Source organism: Lutjanus erythropterus, unplaced genomic scaffold (genome assembly GCF_056507025.1).
Source record: "Lutjanus erythropterus isolate fLutEry1 unplaced genomic scaffold, fLutEry1.hap2 Scaffold_180, whole genome shotgun sequence".
NCBI lineage: Eukaryota > Metazoa > Chordata > Actinopteri > Lutjaniformes > Lutjanidae > Lutjanus > Lutjanus erythropterus.
In genome coordinates, this window is record NW_028146657.1 from 123593 (window position 1) to 147592 (window position 24000).

Consider the following 24000-nt stretch of genomic DNA (forward strand, 5'->3'; position numbering starts at 1 on the left):
ATTGCAAAGCAGATTCTATGATTGATGGGGGGGGGGGGCATGCCTGTTCTAAGAAGCCAAACTTTTTGGAGCTCCCCAAAACAGCCTGGTTTTCATGCCAATTCAAATGAAGAGGTTGAATAATTTATTTAGCATAAGATGTAAGGCAGCTTTGTCAACATGTTAAGGTTATTGAGCACTATTACCCATAAAATTTAATCATTTTGTGTATCATTTAGATACACATTTACACATTGATGAAAGCAGGTTACCATGATAGGGGCTGATTAACCATCAGGAGGTATTTAAGGTTCAGTGTTTTTTGAGTGTTAACCTCAACATGTGGACAGGAGGATCCAGGACTTTAACCCCCAATCATGTGAAAATGGATGACCCATCGTGCCCTCACAGCCACCCTGGAAGGATCACTTGATCCTTCATTTTATGAGAAAGATTTAAATTGAAAGGCACATATTAAAGATTGGTAAAGAATTGTTGTAACTGGAAAACAACTAGTAATAACTAAAGATGTAAGATGCATGTAGGGTAGTAAAAAGTACATAACACAAGTACTTCATACACAACATTGCAGTGCTATGGTTTGTAATTCAATGTTTTGTCCATCCTTACTATATGAGTGAAGTACATCGTGTAGGTTGTTGATTAATATCCATAGTGATCACACATCTAGAAAGTGATTAAGCTTGTGATGCTGATGAAGTCAACAGTGTTTTATATATCGATAAAATGAGCTATAGTGGTTTTGTGTTGTCTGATACTACACATTTCCTTTACTCTATAAGTTAATGTCATTGATGAACATAATTTCATGACCCAGTGGATGAGTTCATGAGTTTTCATGTCGGCTCGTTGAACATTTAAACCATGTCATGTTCTATTAGATCACAGTGTACTAGGCTGTTATACTATATTACATTATATCATAGTACATTACATAGTTATATTATTAAATCATATTGTATTGTGCTATTATGCATATACCTCACTTTTTCCCCAAGCATGTGTACAAGAACAGACACGCATACAAGTACCCATGGGATGATTCATCTTGTTTGTTCCCACTGTCATTGTATTGTCATCAACATGTAAATAAAAAAAAGAAATAATGTTGAATCACACTGATTGCAAGGGAATTCAGAGTCACACTTATGAGTAATGATGTGGGAATAGAAATATTGTAATAAATAATTGGTTGCTTTGTCCATGTGTCTTTCAGATGCCACGCAAGGTGAACCGTCGTGCTGAGCACATGAGGAAGACCTGGGCTGCCCGCAAGCAGTCCAGTGTCCCGCCTCCCCCCGATGACCCTGGCTTGGGCACTGGAGAAATCCATCCCCACCAGTACGCTGTGATAGCGAGCAAAAACTCTGAGAATACTCTGAAATATGCTGAAAAAGCGCAAAACTCTGACAAAACTCTGAAATATGCTGAAAAAGCGCAAAACTCTGATGAAACAATGAAAAACTCTGAAAAAACCTCTGAAAAAACCTCTGAAAAAACCCCTGAAAAACCTCTGAAAACCTCTGAACAACCTCTGCCTGTCTCTGATCACTCTCTGCCTCCCTCTGCTCAATCTCTGCCCAACTCTGGCAATGTTCCTGAACAGAATAATCACATGTCTGATATTCCTGTCCATAAGCAGTGTGTTGAAATGCATGTCCCTGCCACCATGACCGAAGCTGTTGAGGCGCCTCCTGCTGAATCCAAGCTTGCAGAAAACCATCCTGATGAAAGTGCTCCTGCTGAAACCAGTATGACCCAAGCACCTGTAAAGTTTTTTGTACAAGGGTCATTCTCACAGCTCCACTACCAATTTGGGGATAATGCAGGTAAACAGTGTGTAGCTAACAGTTTAGCAGCAGTGATGATGAATGAGTTGAAAAGCATAACAACCTGGAGTAATGACAGGAAGAGTAATGATGTTGACACTGTTCTTAAAGAAGGCAACAAGTTGTACACTACTCTTAAAGATGGTGGTCAAATAAGTGGGAAAAGTGGATATCTGCTTCTTGATGAGTTACCAAATGCATATGTAATGAAAGATGCACACTTCTCAATAAATTGGGGTCCAGCTTTCAGTGGTGCGGTTGGTGTTTTTGATGAGCCTGATGATTCAGATATGAGAGATATTAATGTACCATTGGACATAGCAATCCAAAGAGCACTGATGGATCATGATGCCTGCTTTGTCACTTTTGGTAGTAACACATGTGTGGTTGTCAAGCAGTGCGGCCATTTTGCTGTATTTGATCCTCACAAACGCAACAGTCAAGGTCACGTGGATGGAAAGACAGGTAAAGCTGTGGTTGTTTATCACTCCGACTACAGAGCGCTGTATGAGCACCTGGAGAAGCTGGCCCGACAACTGGTTCCTTATTTCCGCACATTTGAAGACATGCCATTTGAGGTCAGAGGAGTCACAGTGAGAATCACTGGCGACAAGGTGCAACATTGCGACATGCCAACCACCAAGGAAGACAATGTAACAGACAGCAATGTCAACAAAAGCCAAATACAGAGACCACTTTACAGTGCTGTGTTGAAGGGAGAACATACCGGTAAGACACCAGCTACATGCACCAACTCCTTGTATGAACATATAACCAAAAACAAGAGAGATTCCTTTGAAGTAACTAATTCTGATGTGCAGATAATTGCAAACAGCCCACAACCAGTAAGTGCTATGAACACATCACATGGCAATGACACTGATACAAATACAGATGTTGAGATAACAAATGTATCCAAGATGTCATTTCCATACAAGCCACTGAGTGCAGTGACAAAAGGAAGACTTTGTTCACAGATGGGTGTGAGAAGTGAGAATACAAAGCAGCTGCCACCTCAGGAAATGCCAGCTATGGGAAGAGTCTGTGAAACTAAATCAATTGCAGGTGATGGCAATTGTTTCTTTCGAGCTTTATCCTATGCCATTTCAGGAAGTGAGAATGGACACATGAAATTGCGCCGGGTAATCGTTCAGCACCTGGAAACAAATGCAGCAGAATTCCACAAGTACTTGAGAGCTGGCCGTTCCTCTATTCCAGATCATCTTAACAGTTCAAACATGAAATGCTCAGGTATGTTTGCCACTGAGATTGAAATCTGGGCAGCTGCTAACCTACTGCAGGTTGACATATACACATTTAATGCAGACAGATGGAATCATTACCCATGCATTCACATAGCAGGTAACCATCAAGCAGGAAACAGAAGTGCTGAGGCCATTTACCTGAATCACAAGGATGGGAATCATTATGATGTTGTGACATGTGTAAAGGATGCACACAATGACTCCATATGTGCCTCATTTGACAAACAGGGCGGTCAAGATGAACAAAGTTCAGATGGAAATACAAAGAAAGAACTATATCATGCAGATCGTTGGTCAAGAAAGAGGAAGTTGAAGGCTTTGGAGGAAACCTATGCAGCGAACAAAGAGGAGATTTCAAAGAAGAGAAAAGCAATGTATGTCACAAGAAAAGCTAATCATCTAGAAAGAGAAAGAAAAAAATATGCAACAAATGAGCAATACAGAAATTCCACTAGGAATGCAAGTCACAAAAAGTACTATACAGACTTGGAGTATAAACACCATACTTGTGAGCGTAGTAAGAAAAGATATGCTTCTGACGATGTGTTTCAGCAAAGTGTTCGTGACCACAGCAAGAAAAAATATGCTTCTGACCATGTGTTTCAGCAAAGTGTTCGTGACCAGAGTAAAAACAGATATGCAAATACACCAGATCTGAAGAAACGATTATGTGAGGCAACAATGCAGAAGTATCACACTGATGAAAAATTCAGAGATGCAATTAAAAGTAAAAAACGTGCCAGTGTTCAAAAGCAAAAGGACAGGAAATTTGACATTACTTGTGTCATAGAGGATTTCCATAAAACAGTAAAGAATGGCCCCGAATATGTCTGCTGTTGTTGCCACAGACTTCTCTTCAGGTACCAAGTCAAAGGCTGTATGAAAAACAAATATTCTGCTGTGGGTTCTGATGGCAATGCACTTGCTGATAAATGTATAACAAGTACATATTTGCATGTATGTGATAAATTATGTGGAAAAACTTGCAGTTTTCAAGATGAGGCTTTTTCCAAATTGTGGATCTGTCATACATGTGATAGGCATCTTCTCAAGGGCAAAGTGCCTGCCCAGAGTGTTGCTAACAACTTGCATTTGAAACCCATTCCACCTGAGCTAGAATGTCTCAATGAGTTGGAACAACACCTCATTTCTCTGCACATTCCCTTTGTCCGATTCATACCATTGAAGAAGGGAGGCCAGAACTCTGTGCAAGGACCAACTGTGTGTGTGCCATCCAATCTGTCGCACGTGACCAGCATCTTGCCAAGGGATGAAAGTGAGGATAAATTGGTGAGGATGAAACTGAAACGTAAATTGACCTACAAAGGACACTATCAAGACATGCATGTGGATACTGCAAAAATCAAAAGTGGTCTGAATTATCTAATACTCAACAATACATGGTACAAGGATGTGAGTATCAACCCAAACTGGATCAACACATTAGAGGAAACAGAGAATGAAACAATTGAAGATGAGATGACTGAAAGTAATGAAAAAGTTGAAGATGATGATGCACCAGAAATACAAGATTTTTCACACATTAAAGACCAGCATGGGATGTTTGCATCCTCTTGTTTGCAACCTGTGGATTTGGGTCAAGAGATACTAGATCAGCATTTTGATGGCATTTTATCCATTGCCCCAGCAGAAGAGAATTCTCCAATTAGACTGTTGTCTGATGGCACAAATGAACCCAAATGTTTCCCAGTCTTATTTCCCAAAGGAGCACCTACTTTTCACGATGAGCGGCCAGAAAGAATAACACTATGCAAATATTTCAATCAACGCATACTTAATGCAGATGGCCGTTTTGCTCAAAACACTGACTATTTATTCTATGCTCAATATATGTCAGAACTGAATCAAATACTGTCAAATGTGTCAATAGCAATGAGAAAAGGAACAGATAAAGGTTTGAAGGAAAAGGTTACCACAGACATGCTTACAGACCTGGAATCTTTGAAAAAAATTCTGCACTTTGATGAGGGTTACAAATTTCTCAGGCCTATCAGAGGAACACCTCCATTTTGGCAAGCAGCACAGAAAGATGTGTTTGCAATGATAAGACAGCTTGGTATTCCTACATGGTTCTGTTCATTTAGCTCTGCTGACATGAGATGGCCTGAAATGCTGAATGCTATGCTAAGGCAAGAACGTAAACAAGTGAACCTGGAAGACCTTTCATGGCTAGACAAATGCGCATTATTAAAACACAATCCAGTAACTGCAGCCAGGATGTTTGACTACCGATGGCATTGCTTCCTAAGAGATGTTATCCAGAGCCCTGCAGCACCAATAGGCAAGATCACAGACTACTTTTATCGAGTGGAGTTTCAGATGCGTGGCTCGCCCCACATACACGCGGTATTTTGGGTTGACAAAGCTCCAAAAATAGACAAAGACTCTGATGCAGAAGTTGTAGAGTTCTGTGATAAATATGTCACGTGTCAAATGCCATCTGATCCGGACCTGTTGGATTTAATTGATGTGCAGAAACATAGTGAATACCATGCAAAATCTTGTGACAAAAACAATGCAAAGAAGAAGAAAGGAGAAATACATTGCAGATTCAACTTTCCAAGACCTGTCTCAGAGCGCACATTTATCACCAGACCAGGTGTTGATGCAGAATTTAAGGAACAACAAGAGACTGGCTCTGAAACACGTGAAGGGGAAATTCTTTTCCGCCCAGTTGTCATGGAAAATGAAAGCGTGGAGAAACTGTTTGAACAAATGAAAACTGTACTCTCAAACTGTGAACAAAGACAAAAGTTCCACTCTGCTGAGCAATTTTTTGAATATTTTGGCATATCACAAGAATTGTTTCAGAAAGCAAATTGTCAGCTTACCAAAAGGACGAGCATCGTACTACAACGGAAACCACAAGATGTTTGGCTAAACCAGTACAATCCTGATCTACTTCGCTGCTGGCGAGCAAACATGGACATTCAGTTTGTTGTTGATGCATATTCATGTGTCGTGTACATTATTTCATATGCCCTCAAAAGTGAACGAGAAATGGGACTGCTGCTTGATCAGGCTCAAAAGGAGGCCATGAATGGAAATTTAGAGGCCAAGGAGTCAATGAAAAAAATTGGCACAGTTTTCTTGCAAAGCCGACAAGTTTCAGCACAAGAATGTTGTTACAGATTAACGGGCCTACCACTCAAACACTGTTCACGTGGCACACAGTTCATACCAACTGGTGAACATCCTGTTAGAATGAGTGTACCGTTGAGTCAACTTAAACAGCAAAATGATAACAGTCAGACTGACGACCAGCATTTATGGATGAAAAACATTGTGGACCGATACAAAAACAGACCAGACACGCCACCATTTCTAAACATGTGCCTTGCAACATTTGCCTCAGAGTACAGAGCTCTTCCTAAATCACAGATCCCCAAAGGTGATAATAGTAATGTGATCCAGTTGAAAAATAAGTTTGGCTTTGTTACCAAAAGAACAAATGAAGAGAAACCTGCTGTGATCCGTTATCCAAGATTGTCACCACTGAAGCAATCTGAAGCCTACCACCACAGCATACTGCAACTATTTTTGCCCCATTATTTGGACTGCCAACTGAAACCTGCACAGTTTGAAACATACAAAGACTTTTATGACCATGGTGCTGTGAACAATGAGAACGACACATTGGAGAATGTCAAATCTATAGTGGGTAGAAACCGTGCTCTGTTTGAGAAAGAAGCTGACCAAATAGATGAAGCGGAAAAGATGTTGAAAGAAAATGGGGAACTGGAAGATGCGTGGTCACAGATTTGCCCACAAGCTGAGCTTGAAAGACTGGAATGTCAAAAATTAACAGAGGAAGACACCAGTGACACAAATGATGAACAGTGCAGTAATGATAACATCCCAGATCTACAGCCAAATAAACAATCTGTTTACACAGTAGAAGCTAATGGAACTCAAATGACAAGAGCTGATGCTTTACAGTTGTTACGATCTTTGAATGAGGAGCAGTCTGCAGTTTTCTACAAAGTTCGACAGTGGTGTTTGCAGAAAGTCAATGGTGAGAATCCTCAGCCCCTAAAAGTATTCATTACCGGTGGAGCAGGAACAGGCAAAAGCCATTTGATCAAGGCTATTTATTATGAGTCAACTAAAATTCTCAAAAGACTCCATCCTGATCAACCAGATGCCACTACTGTTGTACTAACAGCCCCGACGGGTGTAGCTGCCTACAACATAAATGCAAATACTATACATAATACATTTTCAATCGGAACAGACCTGTCCCTACCCATCAAAAACTTGACAGAAGAAAAAATAAACTCTTTGCGTGCAAAACTAGGAAACCTTGAAATATTGATCATCGATGAAATATCTATGGTTGACCACAGACTTTTAACATATGTACATGGAAGATTGAGACAAATCAAGCAACCAGGTGACAACACCGCATTTGCTAAGGTGTGTATTCTTGCAGTCGGAGACTTTTATCAGTTGCCCCCAGTGAAAGGTTCTGCTTTGTACAATGACTTCAAGTACATAAACCTATGGGAGGATGAATTCCATATTGCTGAGCTGACTCAAGTAGTCAGGCAAAAGGACTCAGACTTTGCTCATGCCTTGAATCGCATACGCACTCGTGCAAAGGACACACCTCTTCGAGACCCTGATGTTGAAATGCTTAAAAGTTGTGAAACTGGAGAAGACAACGACGCATTGCACATTTATGCTACAAATAAAGAGGTTGATGATTATAACCTGAAACGCTTAAATGTGACCTGTCCAGAGTCTGTCACCATAAAAGCACGTGATTATGAGAGAAATGCTGAGACAGGAAGACTTCAGATAAAGGATGGCCATCATCACAAGGTTTATAATACTTGTCTCCAGAAATACATCCATGTAGGAATAGGAGCTCGTATCATGTTGCTGAAAAACATCGATGTGTCTGATGGACTCGTAAACGGTGCTTTTGGAACTATTGCAAAAATGGTGAATGCCAATCAAGATAGTGAAGACAATGAGCAAAATTTCCCAACTTCCATCCACGTGGCATTTGATGACCCCAGGGTTGGTCAAAAACAGCGGGCAAAAACACGCACCATTGACCCTGAAGGGAGAACGATAACCATCCTAGAACCTGAGGAAGAACATGTTACCCGTAACGGAGGCTTACGCAGACAATATCCAATAAGGTTGGCATGGGCATGCACTATCCACAAAGTACAAGGCTTAACCATTGACAGAGTTGTTGTGTCTCTCAAAAAGATTTTTTCCTCTGGACAAGCATATGTCGCTCTAAGTCGTGTCACAAGTCTAAGTGGCTTAACAATTGAGGACTTTAAAGAATCTGCCATTTATTGCAATGCAAAAGTATCAGAAGCAACTGGCAAAATGCAGCCATTTATACCACCTCTCTCTTCCACCAACACCTCACGATCTGCTTTCACCATCATATTGCACAACACTCAAAGTCTTAAAGCTCACTTTCCAGATGTTGAAACTAACACTCTAATGAATAATGCTGATTGCATTTGCCTTACAGAGACATGGTTAGGAGTTGATGACCCACCACAGCAGCCTTGTCTTACAGGCTTCCAGTTCACACACGTTTCTCGAGGTCAAAGTTATGACAGCACTCATACACAGTTGCAACACTTGAAACAAGACTCTCATGGTGGAGTTGGAATATATCATTCAGTGACAAAAGATGTTCAAATATGGCCTACAAAATGCTACAATATTGAATGTCTGATATTTCAAGTGAAGAGCATTAACTTGACTGCTGCTGTTGTTTACAGACCTGCGAGTTACCCTGTTGCCATCTTTTGTCAACATCTAAAACAACTGATTGACCTCATTGATCAATGCCCTGGCATGAAAATCATTATGGGAGACTTTAATGAAAATGCACTGGATAACGGTAAGCTGGTGAGATTTTTCACTGTACAAAATTACACCCAGTATGTACAAACAGCAACAACTGACAAAGGCACTTTAATTGATCATGTTTATGTGAAAGATGGTGCTAACATACTTGTGGATGTGCTGCCAATTTATTACAGCTATCATGAAATGGTACGTATTGCAGTTCTGTAGATTTATCTTCGTAGTACACATTATTGAATGTTGCCATTATCATTTTCATCTGTCTCTAAGTCTGTCACAAGTTTGCACATGCATTTTGTAAATAATTTCAACATAATTTATTTTTAGGACAGATTATACTATGTTTTTAAAATGGGATTGTCTTTTATGTATTATTCTCTTTCTTGCATCAAAAACTATATATTAATTTTTTGATGGAGAAATTGAGCATTAGTCTGCTGAAAAGAAAATACCTTGGGAGACTCCAATGGACCCCATAAAGACTAGCGACCACTTTGTTGGAGCTAGCGGGGATCCAAATTAAAGATAAATAGAGTCTCCCATTATGCCAATGCAGACATGCTCAGCAATGAAATACACACTGATGTGTACATGTTTTAATACCAAATGACAAAATCAATTTAACTGATCACCTGTACATCCGAGACTGCTGATGCTTCGAGTATATGACACCTACCATGCCCGGGAACATAATGCACTTTCTATAGCCTTTCTTTCCACCACTGTTAATATTACCCTTGTTATTGTCATTTTCATATTTGAGGAAGCTTACCACACACACAAGCACACACACACACACACACACACAGACACACACGCACGCATACATACACGTCCTGAACTATCACACTGAGGCAGCATCCCATATCAATCCAGCAACTAGACTACTTCTCCTTCAACAGGTAAACCTCCATCATTTGACTTATCATGTCTTTCTTATTTGTATGACTGGCTGTTAATTCATATAGTACAGTTAACTTGTTTCATGCAAAAACAATCATTCATTCTTTCTTTCTTTCTGTACCTGCTTTGCCTTCTCTTTTATATCATGACATATGACTCAAAATATCTCCTCATTACAATTATTTTCTTACAGAAACCTGAACCTGTGGAGAAGCATCCAATATTCCCCATCAAAAGCTGTGGAACCTACACCTGTTTGAACACCACATCCTAATCCAAAGACTCATATGAAGCTAAAGTTGTCCAGAATACCTTCAATCACAAGTTCAAGGCCACATAAAAAGGTAAGTAACTCATTTTAACACACTGATCACATTCACATGCTTTTCATGCTAAATATGTCACTTACAATTCCTAATCCTATGTCCTATATCTACCTCAAATTGTTTCCATAAATTATAGCCATGTCTGTATTTATTAGGAGCCCAGACATCATCTCCAAATTCATCTGGAACTCCCTTGGGCAGACCGTCAACTATGTACAGAAAGCCCTCCTCGTTACTTGGGGCACTTCCATTCTCCCGTTGCACTACAATAATCAACATGCAGGATTTTGCCCTGGTAAAACTACTGGATTGCTTCTTCAATCAGGAAAAGGTAGGCCATGACTCAGTTAACCTGTTTACCAACCTTGCCCATAGATGTGCCATAATTACTAATTCTACAAATGTTTTCTGTTTTCTTTCAGACTTTCCCAAGCCAGTATTATGATGTGCAACATCAGGACTGTGGGCAAAGACAAAGGGACTCATGATTACGTTGTCTAGTGTGGTCTACCATGTCCGTGCTCAAAATAATCAAATATCATATATTCAGCACTGACGTGACCCTTGACAGGACCCTTTCCTTCAAGAATCATTTAAAAGTAACGGCAACCAAGGTGAACTCTTGTAACAACTTGCTCAGCAAGCTTGCTGGTGCAAAATGGGATATTTCAACCTCCGCACTACAAACCTCAGCAACATTGTGCCCCTGTTTGGTCCATGTCATACACCATGTGGACATGAAGCCTGCCCTCTCCAACAACTGAGTTGAGAACTGGCCACCCTCCACACAGCAGACCAGGAGGCAACTGTTTGGCTGAAAGACTTTGTATTTACTAAATAAATAGCACTTTTTTGGGACATAGACTCATGATATACAACATCTTGAATGTTTTATTTGAACACTGAATTTTGTAAGGGGAAAATTTGGATACGCCAGGTTGTATTCATATGTATATATATATATGTGTGTATATATATATATATATATATATATATATATATATATAACATCTGTCAAGTAACCATATATGTTCATGCTTAAGGACACACACAAACAACAATATGCGTATTTTGGTATATTTGCAAAAGGTTCTTTTTTATTGATATTATAATGATGACTGCTTTCTTTCTTTTTTGTGATCAAGTTTTTATTATTTCATTTTCTTTTTTAACAATATACCAACATTATGTCTGTTTTCGATATTTGGTGTTTACTTTGATATTACAAGACATTACATGTAATTCATTGTCCAAACAAAGACATGTATTGCAATGGTGTGGAAATGCTGTGTTGCCTTGATGTGGATGTACACTCATGACTTTTCAAATATAGTGCTAATTCATGCTTTTAATAATAAGAAAAGTATTAATTATTTCATATTCATATAGCTCATTCCATTGAAAAAATACATTACTTTTTTTTCTCATATGACTGACACTGCCATATTTTCACATGGGATGTATTTCAGTTACAGTGTGAAACTGTTAATACAAGTAGTTAAAACAAAATGGAGTCCCTGTATTCATTGTTCATCAGACACCCTCTGCAAATTTAGAAAACAGATTTCACTCAGAACCCAAAGCAATTCATTTCCTGTCAGGCTTTTACTGTAAAATGTGGCCAGGAAAATATTGAGTAACAACAATGAGATCTAGCTCAAATTTTGCAATTGCCCCCTTGTGTCAATTTTGTGTTACTACAAAAGTAGTTTGACTGACATATGGATGCAAATATCTGCTATGAGTAAAATGTCAGATATTAGGATTAAATAAATTATCCACAACATTAGCATTAAAAAATAGCATGTTTGTAGTGTTTAATCTATGAAGTTAAAAATTTTGGACCATTTCCAAAAGACTGCAGAGCTGTACAATTGACTTGTGTGAAAGCAAAAAAGTGGTTCCCAGATTTCTCCGCTGGCCCATCTTTTTATGCAAGAAATTAAATACACATGGGATAATGTCAGAAAATAAAACAACAACTAAAATGATTCATGGATAGACTACAATCTACTGAGACATGTTGTGGAACTTTGGTTTAATTTCCTGCATCAAGCATGTGAGTTCAGAAAATAAACACCGGGTTCATTTATTTCCTGCCAGAGGCTTTTGCTATGATATTTGGCCGTCAACAGGTTGCTCGCATGTGCCGATCACCCTCTTGTGACAGTTCTGTGTTACTACAAAAAAAAAGTAGTTTGACTGATGTATGCCTGCTATGACTTTGATATCAGAAATTATAGTTTAAATGAGTGACCAACAACAGTAGCACTGGAAATAGCGTAATTACATTGTTTAATTTACTAAGTCCAGAGCCTTGGGACCATTTCTGAAGATGTGCATATACACAGGTCAAACTATGAAATGGTTTTTCTAACAGCTAAACAACACTAAAAACTCTCACTCTCTCTCCCTGGGTAAACTGTACACAAGACGTGAATGTGTGTGTGTATCTATATAGCAGATTTATAATAGTATTTATGTCTCACAATATCATCATGTAACACTGATTGAGTCAAATAACAAAAGGAGCAATCCCACACATGTTCATGCTATCAAAAGAATAATTTATTTTGCTAATGAACTCCAAAGAAGGTTAACCCATATGTACATTGTATATAATGAGGCTGCATACATAGGATTCATGGCAATTAGTTTGTGACTATAGAACATTCTAACCTAATTCCAAAACAACCAACTAAATACAAAAAACACTCTCTACCCTTGGGTTCAAAGGCTAATTGACAAGAGATAATGATGCTTCGATCAGGCTGTAGTACTGTACAGACAGACAGACAATGGTCGATTCAGCCAGATGCCAGCCATCTTCTCTACAAAAGTTCTCCAACACTGGCACACAGCAGCAGGAATTCCAGACACAGCAAGATGTCCTCCTCTACCCATCACATCTGAAAAATACATAAGGCATAAATCAATTAATTACTATAAACAACCATTAGACAACATTTGTTGTGAAAAGATAAGATAGTAAAATGACTCCTTTACAATGACAGATGGCATGTAGCTCAGAACAGACTACAGCTCCCACCATGTTGCCATAAATGGTGGTAGAATTACACATTTTATAAAGGAACTTGCTTGTATACTCCCAAAAAAACAAAACAGAAAAAAAACCCAAACTGACCAGTAACTTATGCATCTACACTTACTCAGGACATTATTATGTCTGTTTTTCACAGAGTAACATACTCTATGTCTTAACTTTCCACACATTTGTCACCATCTTCATACTTGTCAAAATGGCAAATTAGGTCTTTCACACCCATTTTTGAACAGTCAAATACTATTGACTACTTTATATTGTGATGACTGAACACTGATGCAGTTTGACTACAACTATGATCTTCTATTGATAACACCTTACATCTGCTAGGTGGAGTAAATGATGACAACTAAAACTGTTACATTCCTATATTTGGGATTGTCAATTGGCCAAAACATATAATGCTAAATTGTGTGTGTGTGCGTGTGCATGTGCGTGTCCGTGTGTGTCTGTGTGTCTGTGTGTGTGTGTCTGTGTGCATGTGCATGTGCGGACACATTAGCTAAGACACAACACAACTGTCAAGCCCATGCTATGCCTAATACTATCTTGAGAACCATACTTGTGTCAGTTGAGCATGGGGGCCACAATGGACATGTGGACTCACAGACTGTCCTGGTGATGACGGCCTGACTGTTGTCTGAAGACCCGTGCTTGAATGAAGCACAAGGTCTCTCTTCCAAAAACCTCCTCCTCCCATGTTTTCTTCTACTGTCGGGAGAGCTTGCTTGGCCCAGGGACACCATACAAAAACAAGATGCAGCAGAGTCACTGTGATGATCTATGAAACATGACAAATCCAGTGTCACAAATACATTATACCATCAGTTTCATCAGGGCCCACCATACACAACAGCACATACATTTGGTCTTGGTCTATGTGATGACAATGTGACAAGACAACCCCAGAATACACAACAAAACATCATCCAAAATCAGCACCAATGGGGATTGTGTAGTTCTTCTGTCTACCTTTTCATGTCAACAGATCAGCTTCATTTGTAGCAAGTACAATGATGAGCCTTTTCCTTGTTGTGAGGGAGAAATCTTTCTAGCATCGTTCTCTGTTATGTCACCTAGCTACCAACCAAGGTCTTTATGTAAAATCATCACATTTGGGATTTTAATCTGTCAATGATGAATGGTTACTCATGACATTCAATGTAGTACATTTACTAATCAAACTCAAACTGTGACAAAAGTCCACTGCTTCAACACTGCATGATATTTTAATAAACTCTGACTGAACTGGGACCCCGACACCTGTCTGAAAGATTTCACAACACATACACACGCACCAGACTGTCTGTGCTGACTGTGACCACGAGGAGTGGAAAAGCCATGTTGATTTAATTCAACAAAATGTGTCTACCAACAAGAATAAACAATGCCATTGTTGGGCCCATGTCAGGATCGCTGGAGATTACAGTTACCGTAAACACACCCTAACATTCAGTAAAGAGTTAACATGTCAAACCCTGTAATTCTACATTTAAGTAATTTTAAGACTGTCTGTACTCCTGTTTTAAAATCAGCTATGTGTTTAGATTCTTCAAATTGTCAGTCACATAGCTACCACAGTTACAGGTATAGAGCTACATTAACCTGCTGATCTACTTCCATTCAACTGTTTGACAGTCATGTTTCATACTACTACTACTACTACTACTACTACTACTAATAATAATAATAATAATAATAATAATAATAATAATTATAATAATTATAATAATTAATATTCCTTATTAATTAAAAATTCCTCATTGTTTATTCTTGTTGGTAGACACATTTTGTTGAATTAAATCAACATGGCTTTTTCACTCCTTGTGGTCACAATCAGCACAGACAGAAGACAACAGGTAACACAGGCGTTGTAGACACTCGGGGTGGCGCTGTTGTGTCCAGCGCTGGCGCCAAGGTATTGACGTCACATGTATCCTATCGTATGATTGATAAATGAATGATTATAATTTAATACACATAAGTCTAGGAGTTCTACTACGTTTTCTTTGAACCAGCATCAATCAACCGCGTCAAATAAAGATGCCAGGGTAAAATTAATGAGTTTATAGTTGCCATTGGTGGTGGCTGTCCGTCGGTGAAATAGGTCCGGGCTGTACATTTTTGGAATACACGTTTACTGTCAGTTAAATTGAGGTCACATTACAGTTTACATTGGTTATAAAGGCTGAGTAGTGTAGCAGTTAAAATACAGAACTCGTCACGGCCAGTTTGCCTCAAGGATTTTGACTCGGGAAAGGAGTCTCCGCCACCGTTGTTATGGCAACCAATGACGCCCGGTGCAAAGCCGGGAGAAATGACAAGCAGTCGGATAAAATTATCGCCAAAAACACAATTTGCATTCCTTGCAGCTTTCCATTGAATCGACCACATTCTTCCAAACAACCAGCTCTTATACTTTCACAGAAATAAAACAGATGTGAACCATATGGTGTAGAAAGACAGGCTATAATATAAGAAGTTAGCGATTAGCACGCTAAAGTTTTATTCTGAAGTTGTTGCACTTAACTTCCACTTCCGGTCCGTCGTTGTCACGGTTATATCAAAAAGAATAGGAAAAAAAATGAATTGGCAGAAATCAAAATTGGGCCGTTTTTTTCAATTTGGTTTTTCCGTAATTTGGTTTTGAAAGAGAAAACGGGAAAGCACTTCCGTTATTTGGTTTTGTGTCTCAAAAGGGAATAACGGGAAAACGGCCGTATTTCCGTAAATCCGTTTTATTTTGAAAACGAAATATCAAACTATCAAAAGGTACACGGACCTGGGAAACACACACTATTTTAATCAAACAGTTGTTCAACAGCGGTTTGACCCACGCCGAAACTTCCTGCATGTTGCAGCAGATGGGTATTCTGCAATGCTCGGAAATGAGCGTCAGAAGATTCTGTGTGATTTTGCCAAGCACGCAGACACAAACACTACAGCTGCTCCAGTTATCATGGTGACACATCTGGACTAGATGATCTGACATTCCATCCCCTGCCCACTTTACAGGTCTGTTTAGATTTATTAACCTTTATAATCACAAAATCAATTATTTTTCTTTATTAGTGAGTTTATCTTAAAAGACACACATGCGCGCACGGCTGTTAAACGTTGATGAAAGGTATTCTGTGACTGTGGGGACATGTGTGCGCCAAACTCGAGACGCGCATGCTGTTAACTTTAATATTTACACTTTACTGCTGATAGAAAATATGTTCAAATACCGCTTTGCTAATCCACACTGCCGGAAGGAATGAAAAAAAAAAAAATCAAGATGTTTTGTGATTGTGAAGAGTGTGTCTGTTTCGGCAAAACACGCTAAGTGCCATCTTGTGCTGAAAGACCACACCTCGCGCTTTTATTTGGTCTAACACTTAAGGTGCAGTTACTCCAATGCGCCGAGCACAATGTAGCAAACGCGCCGCGCCGACCTTTTACCCACAGCCACCCAGACCGGGCATGAGGTCATTTGCTATCTTGAAGACGTGTCAAAGATGGCACTTGCGCTGGTGTAAGATAACAAAACCACCTGCGCAACGGCTCCACAATCACAAAACACCTTAATTAACGTTCGGTCTCTTTCTCACACAGGAGTGTCGGTTGTTAAAGTGTCCTTTGAACATATTAGCCATCAGATATAAAATGTAAATATTAAAGTTAACAGCGTGCGCGTCTCGCCTTTGGCGCACACACGTCTCCACAATACACGGATTTGGAAATCTAACTTTATAGACTAACTTGAAAATATGCCACCATTATTATTCTAATGAGCTTTATGTTCATTTGCCTCTATTTTGTAAAGCGTCCTCGGGTGTCTTGAAAGGCGCTATATGAATCGAAGTTATTATTATTATTATTATTATTATTTAATATTTATTTTAGGTAAATTAATTATGTGATTAATCAAATGATTAAAAAATAATTCTTAGATTAGTTGATAAATTAATTAAAAATTAAAACATAAGGTGCAGCCCTACTCATATAGGCTAACAGTAATATTGATTACTTTTTCTTGTTTCTGTTTTCTTTTCTTGGTTTGTCTATTTGTATATGTTTATTTGGGAGGTATGGCAAATACTTGAATTCTTTTAAAGGCGTGTCATTGTGTCATTTGTGTTCTTGTTTATCTTCCTCGTTCAAGGAGGGTCTGCGTCCACTTCCACCATCCTAGGCTGTCAAACTGCCGTCCTGTCCTGCCAGTGAGGTGTGTGTGACACATTAACGTAGCACTGAATAGGGCCCGGCCGATTTTAATCAGCTGATTTTAGCCAATTTTAGAATAATTGTTTGTAAGCCATCATACGGCAATATGTATCTATATCTTTATCTATAAAGTTGTAGATAAGTGATTTGAATTAGTCTGCTGGAAATATTTTCTTAGCTAGTGCTTGGAAAAAAGATGGTTGTATGAAACTTCTCTTTTTTCATTAGCCGTATTCTGTTTCACAGCTTAAAGTTGAACAACCCGCCCTCCCCTGCAGACTGCGTCTCCCAGCAATCCAGACCCTGCTGCCTGTGTGCGTCTCCCGACCTGCCTTATGTTTTCTATTCTGTTTATCCTTTTTGTGCTGCTTTTGGCTATGCTGCTGGAAATAAATTTATGATTATGAACTTGAATCGTACCTGTCTCTTTATTTTATCCACAGACAATATTAGGAAACTATAGTGGTCAAGCAAATTGTTTTTTTATTATGATATTGCCATATTCCTATCACATTTTAAGTAGGTAAATACATGTTAATTTCGACTGTGGATAGAGAGATATTTACTACTAATGGAATGATCCGACCTAAATAAAGGTCGTATAGAAGCTGCAGAGAAGCTGCGCTGAGCATCTTTAATTCATCATCCAAACATCATCTGGAGGGCTTTTTTTTTTTTTTTTTTTACTAAATGCCAATGTCTCGGCGACGTCTTCCCAATGAGCAAATGCTCTCCATAATACGTCTTGCCGATGCAACTTTATTCATCGGGCCGACGTCTGGGTATAGACATCTTTGAACTCTACAACTAACAATATCACGCCTGATCAATATCAGACAGGGTGATGACACCTTTGACCGCCACAGCCCCATCCAAAAACCTTATATATTAAAAAAAAAAAAAAAACAAGAACAAAACGAGGCATCTACGTGCGTATGTGTTCATGTATTTGGAACATGTATCTTTTCATGTGCGCTGTGCAGCGGCGTCTAACTGTCTGAAAGCTTTATGGGCTTTGTATCATTTTGGTCATGTAGCTGTCACTCTTTGACGGGACACCTGCGTCTAACACCTTTGGGATTTTTTTTCCTACTTCAACACACATCTGAAAGTTATATAAAGCTGTCTTTACCAACAACAATTTCACAAACTCTGACAACATGGCATCTACACGCGCTGGGGTGCGGACCCCCGACAACAGCGAATCTGCAGTGGGTTACATCCACAACCTCTCACCGGTGAAGACATCCGAGGCCAAGAAGACGCGATATTTCAACGCCCTTCTGCAGACGGGGAGAACAGAATACCATGACATAGTAGTTTTTCAAACGGAATTACATCGCCAGTTCGCCCAGGCAGCCGAGAATCTCACCTCCATCAAGGTGACGAACATCACCAGATGTTTAAGTAAGTATAGCCTGCAAAACAGAAATGCGTCTTTGTAATGGTGGATCTCAAATGTTGTTCGCAATTTAGCTTTACTAACCTTGCTTTCCCCGTTCAGGTTACAGAAACCCCAAAGGATTCGACTTCAAGACTTCTAGATTCACAAGAGTCGAAGTCACAGAAGTCTCCTTTCCGCACAAAAAGCCAGACGCCTGTCAAAGGAAGAAGATAGATGACATCAAGACCATTCCACACTCCCATTATGTAAGTTAATTATGAACAGAACAATGCCAATTACAAAATCAATATCGAACTAGGGACAAAACGACAGCATCCTCACCTGTCATTTTAATTTCCTACAACGGTTCTCCTGTGTGGTCTCTTTCAGATTGGCGAGGTCAAAGGAAAGGTTCTGGCAATGGGCTCTTCTCCTAAGACGATCCAACGCCGGGGTGTGGAGAGCAACATGCTTAGCATCATCATCGCAGACGAAAGTGCGCAAATTAAACTCCAGCTGTGGGACTCCCAGATGTCGGCTGTCAAGATGCACACCTCCTATGCCTTCACCAACCTGTCTGTGAGGGAGTACGAAGGAGAAAAATTCCTCACCACAACTAAGAATTCCACCATTGTGGAGATCGAGAATGTCTCTGTCCCAGCAACAACTGTCCCGCTCACCATAGACAACGACGACAATCTTCACACAACTGAAAGCGAAGTTTTCGGCGTCAAACTGACCAGCAACTTCAACTGCAGATCGTGTTATAGGAGGCAATCCGCTTCCTTCGACGCCAGGCAGGCATTTCAGCGCTGTGAAGGATGTCAGCTTTTGCGCAAAAGCTCTCACTTCCTGGCCACAACCAGCGGTGTCCTGCACGTTGGGGTCGACGGGGTGGAAGTAGCATTGACTCTTAACAACTCTGTTTTAAAGTCATTCTTGCAAACGAATCGTCTGACACACTTACTGGAGGACAAGGAAAGCCTAGAAATTCACTTCTTGACTTTGGAAAAACTCAAAATCTCTTTCAACGGGGAACGTTTCATTACGAAATTGTCCCAAATCGAGAAAGGTCCCACTGCCGCACCTGCTCCGCCTCCCGCTGTTCCCACCACCACGACTGAGCACAGTTCCGATGGTGGTTCATGGGAGAATCTGGATGACTTCTTTAAAGACTAATGTGGTAAAAAAAAAAAAAAAAAAAAAAAGTGCCTTGTTCATAGTTATCTATTGTTGAAAATGTTCACTTCATTATGTTTCATGTTTCCTTTCAAGGTCAGTTTAATTTCTGTTGTTAATATAATCTGCTCCCCCCCCCCCCCCGTTTTTTTTTTTATTTAATTTAATTTAATTTAATTTAATTTTATTTAATTTAATTTTATTTTATTTTATTAAAATCCAATCACATGTAAAAGTCAACTGGTAAACATTTGCCTTTATCCTTTTCTGTTTTTTGCACCTTTAGAAATGTTGTGTTTTTAACGCCATTTGAGTTCATTAATAATTTGTTTCTATGTTAAATCACCTTCAATATGCTTTTGCTCCTCATGCATTTAACCATCTGAAATGACTGTTTATCGTCATTGTTTGATTATCTGAAAAATAAATGTTTAACTTGTTCACTTTCAAGAAAATCTCTTCATTCATCTTTTTTTCCTGAACTAAAACCTACAGTTTCAATTTGTTAGCTCATAACCAACCCAGCATAGTTTAATACAACCATCAGCTATTTGCCTGAATATTGCACTTGCAGAAAATTATCATGTCATCCCAAAAAATGGTGCTACACAATGAATTCCAGTTGTTTCATATCAAGCCCTAGCCTTTGTAAGTGTCTCTAAACAAACGGCCGTCAAACATCCCATTCATTCTGTGATATTCATTAGACATTATGCTTTCGTCCACAAACACTAATGACATTTGGGGAAAATGCAAGAAATAAAATACACATGCGATAAAGTCAGAAAATAAAACAACAAAAATGATTCACGGATAGACTACAATCTACTGGGTCCCTGTACATTCCGTGTACCTTTTGATAATTTGATATTTCGTTTTCAAAATTAAACGGATTTACGAAAATACGGCCGTTTTCCCGTTATTCCGTTTTGAGACACAAAACCAAATAACAGAGGTGCTTCTTATTATGCTTATGCTTATTAGTCCTTTGGCGATAATTTTATCCGACTGCTTGTCATGTCTCCCGGCTTTGCACCGGGCGTCATTGGTTGCCATAACAACGGCGGCGGAGACTCCTTTCCCGAGTCAAAATCCTTCAGGCAAACTGGCCGTGACGAGTTCTGTATTTTAACTGCTACACTACTCAGCCTTTATAACCAATGTAAACTGTAATGTGACCTCAATTTAACTGACAGTAAACGTGTATTCCAAAAATGTACAGCCCGGACCTATTTCACCGACGGACAGCCACCACCAATGGCAACTATAAACTCATTAATTTTACCCTGGCATCTTTATATGACGCGGTTGATTGATGCTGGTTCAAAGAAAACGTAGTAGAACTCCTAGACTTATGTGTATTAAATTATAATCATTCACTTATCAATCATACGATAGGATACACGTGACGTCAATACCTTGGCGCCAGCGCTGGACACAACAGCGCCACCCCGAGTGTCTACAACGCCTGTGTTACCTGTTGTCTTCTGTCTGTGCTGATTGTGACCACAAGGAGTGAAAAAGCCATGTGGATTTAATTCAACAAAATGTGTCTACCAACAAGAATAAACAATGAGGAATTTTTAATTAATAAGGAATATTAATTATTGAGTCATTCCATGAGAATGGTCAAAATTGGACTTGGATATTTTCACATTTTTTACCAAAATGTATCATTTGTATGTATATCCCACATCATTAAGGATATATTTAACTATCAGAAAAATGCATTTTCCCATCTCAGGCATTCGTTTTCTTTTATTATTGATCATTATTTCAAGATGTGGTGACTGTAATTCTTCAACCCCATTATGGACACTTTGAGGCTCTCTGAATATTATCATAAAATGTATTTCTAAAGAAATCAATATTTTCACATTAATCAGATGTCCCCCATACTAATTCAATAATTTTAAATAGAAAAATGACATAAAATCACACATTTTTAATCTCTTAAATCGTGAAATGTAACTAATAAGTGAAAGCAATCTTGTCATTTTTCATCAAAAATTTAGTTTAACTAAGAATTGTAATCAAAATCAATGATCATATGATAGCACTCAATATTTTAGACACAAATCAGCAAACATTAAATTATTTTTTCAACATTTTAAGAAAATAATATATGAAAATGTAGGTGTGACAGGGTTGAGACTAGCATAACAGGGTTGAAGATGGTAACGGGGTTGAAGGCACAAATACAGCTTTACATAGAAAGAGTTGTTTACTCTCAGATTCAATGTATAGGACTTTCCATTAGCACTATATCTCATTTTGTAACCATAGGAAGGACACCAGATACAAATTGCAGTAGAATTAAGTTTTATTAATCTAAAGTAAAAACAACCACAACAGCATATTAACAACTAACAAACAAACATTGTAAAGTGAATTGCTCAAATGTAACATAATGTGTGTGTGTGTGTGTGTGTGTGTGTGTGTGTGTGTGTGGGTGTCTAGGCATAAGAGAGCCTCATGAGGTGTGCTAAAAGTCACCTCATCCTTGCTCCAATAACATACAATTAAACTTGATGAACTGGTTGAACTAATAACAATAATAATCAAACAGTTAACGATTTCAATGTGTCTGTCTGTATCATCGCCTTGTTTGAAAACCTCAACCTTCAACCTCTTGTTTGAAAATCCGAGGGAGTCACTTGCAAATTTTTGCAACCTGTATTTTTTTTATAATTCTCCCTGTCGTGACTTTGGCAATCAGCTGCATTTCTCTGTCCTTGGTGGCTTTTTTGTATTTATTCCTAATATCTTGAATGAGTGATTCATGGTAAAGTAAGGTTTTTTTTATTTGGGGTTTAATGGGGTAATTTGAAGTGAGTCGTGTTATTTTCGACTGTGGTGAATCCGAAGATTTCTTTGAACGCTGGCACCTTTTTTCTTTTGCATTTTTCTTTGCTTTTTCTTTGCACTTCTTTCCTCTCCTTGCTCCTATGGTAAGCTGCTCTCTACATTTTTCTTTTCTTACGCTGTTCTCTTTTACTCAGTTCATTAATTGCTTTCTTCTTCCCTGCCTCTACATTCTTTCTCCACCTCTCATGCTCACTCTGCAGGTATCTCTCCCTTCTTTCAGGATCAGCTTTAAGGCGTTCCCGATACTTCCTCTGCCTTTCTGCTGCTGTTGTTGGTCCCATCTTACTCGCATCTTTAACATGGAACATAAATCATATTCAGCATGCATGCAGTATAAGAATGTTGATTGACTATAATAATAATTAATTTAAATAATTGGATAACTTCACAACCAAAGTATTAAAATCTCAACTCCCTTACAATCAAACACATAACAGGGTTGAGTGTGAGGGGGTTGAGATTTTTGCACAAAATGGCCGCTGCTCAATGTAGTGAATACCAGACAGAGAGCACATGGCATGCATGAAATTCAAAATCACCATATATTCATGAAATAACAAAAAACTTTTTCATAAGTAATAGTTTTCAGTCTTTGTTTCATGTTACGGTGTTGAGTCATTGAGTCATTGAGTTTGACAACCACAATATCACAAGATAAATGACTAAAATAAAGGAAAAGATGGGAGCAACTTGCCTGTCTCTGTGGTCCTGTTGTCCAAAAGACTTCAGTGATGTCACTTCCTGATGTATATGGAATTCTGGATCACACCATTGTATTTATAGGCGTGGGATCATTTGTGTAACGGGCTTGAGGGGTTACTCAGGTACAGAAATAATTGTGATTTTAATGAATAATTAACAATTAAATTTGAAAAAAATAAACATTACCAGCAAAAGAGCACAAATATATGCTTAGGTTGATATAAAAATTTATTGACTTTTTAAATAGTTTTATTTGGTATTTTCAAAGTAAACTTTCATCAAGGCCATGAGGGACATGACAAAATAGGTGCTGTCAAATGAAAAAACTGTATTATTTCTCATAAAAAGATAAAATTTAGTTCAGTTTTTTACACTGTATTAAAGGGTGCATTTCAATGTATATATA

The 24000-nt window shown here is 38.7% G+C and overlaps 1 protein-coding gene across 1 annotated transcript; it reads left to right on the top strand.

Moving 5' to 3' along the window:
• The first annotated feature begins 2167 nt into the window (after nucleotides 1-2167).
• Nucleotides 2168-11860, top strand: LOC146304015 (uncharacterized). Its single transcript, XM_084714304.1, has 5 exons — nucleotides 2168-2482; nucleotides 4283-8993; nucleotides 10056-10206; nucleotides 10344-10519; nucleotides 10611-11860. The coding sequence occupies exons 1-3, from the start codon at nucleotides 2168-2170 to the stop codon at nucleotides 10061-10063; spliced, it is 5034 nt and encodes a 1677-aa protein (XP_084570430.1). The 3' UTR covers nucleotides 10064-10206; nucleotides 10344-10519; nucleotides 10611-11860.
• The last annotated feature ends 12140 nt before the right edge of the window (nucleotides 11861-24000 follow it).

What these genes read in the sequence shown, in the direction of transcription:
- LOC146304015 (XM_084714304.1), top strand. Translation starts at nt 2,168, where the DNA reads ATGGATCATGATGCCTGCTTTGTCACTTTTGGTAGTAACACATGTGTG. An exon ending in CAACCACCAAGGAAGACAAT is followed by an intron (nt 2,483 to 4,282) that starts GTAACAGACAGC and finishes ATACCATTGAAG; the next exon opens with AAGGGAGGCCAGAACTCTGT.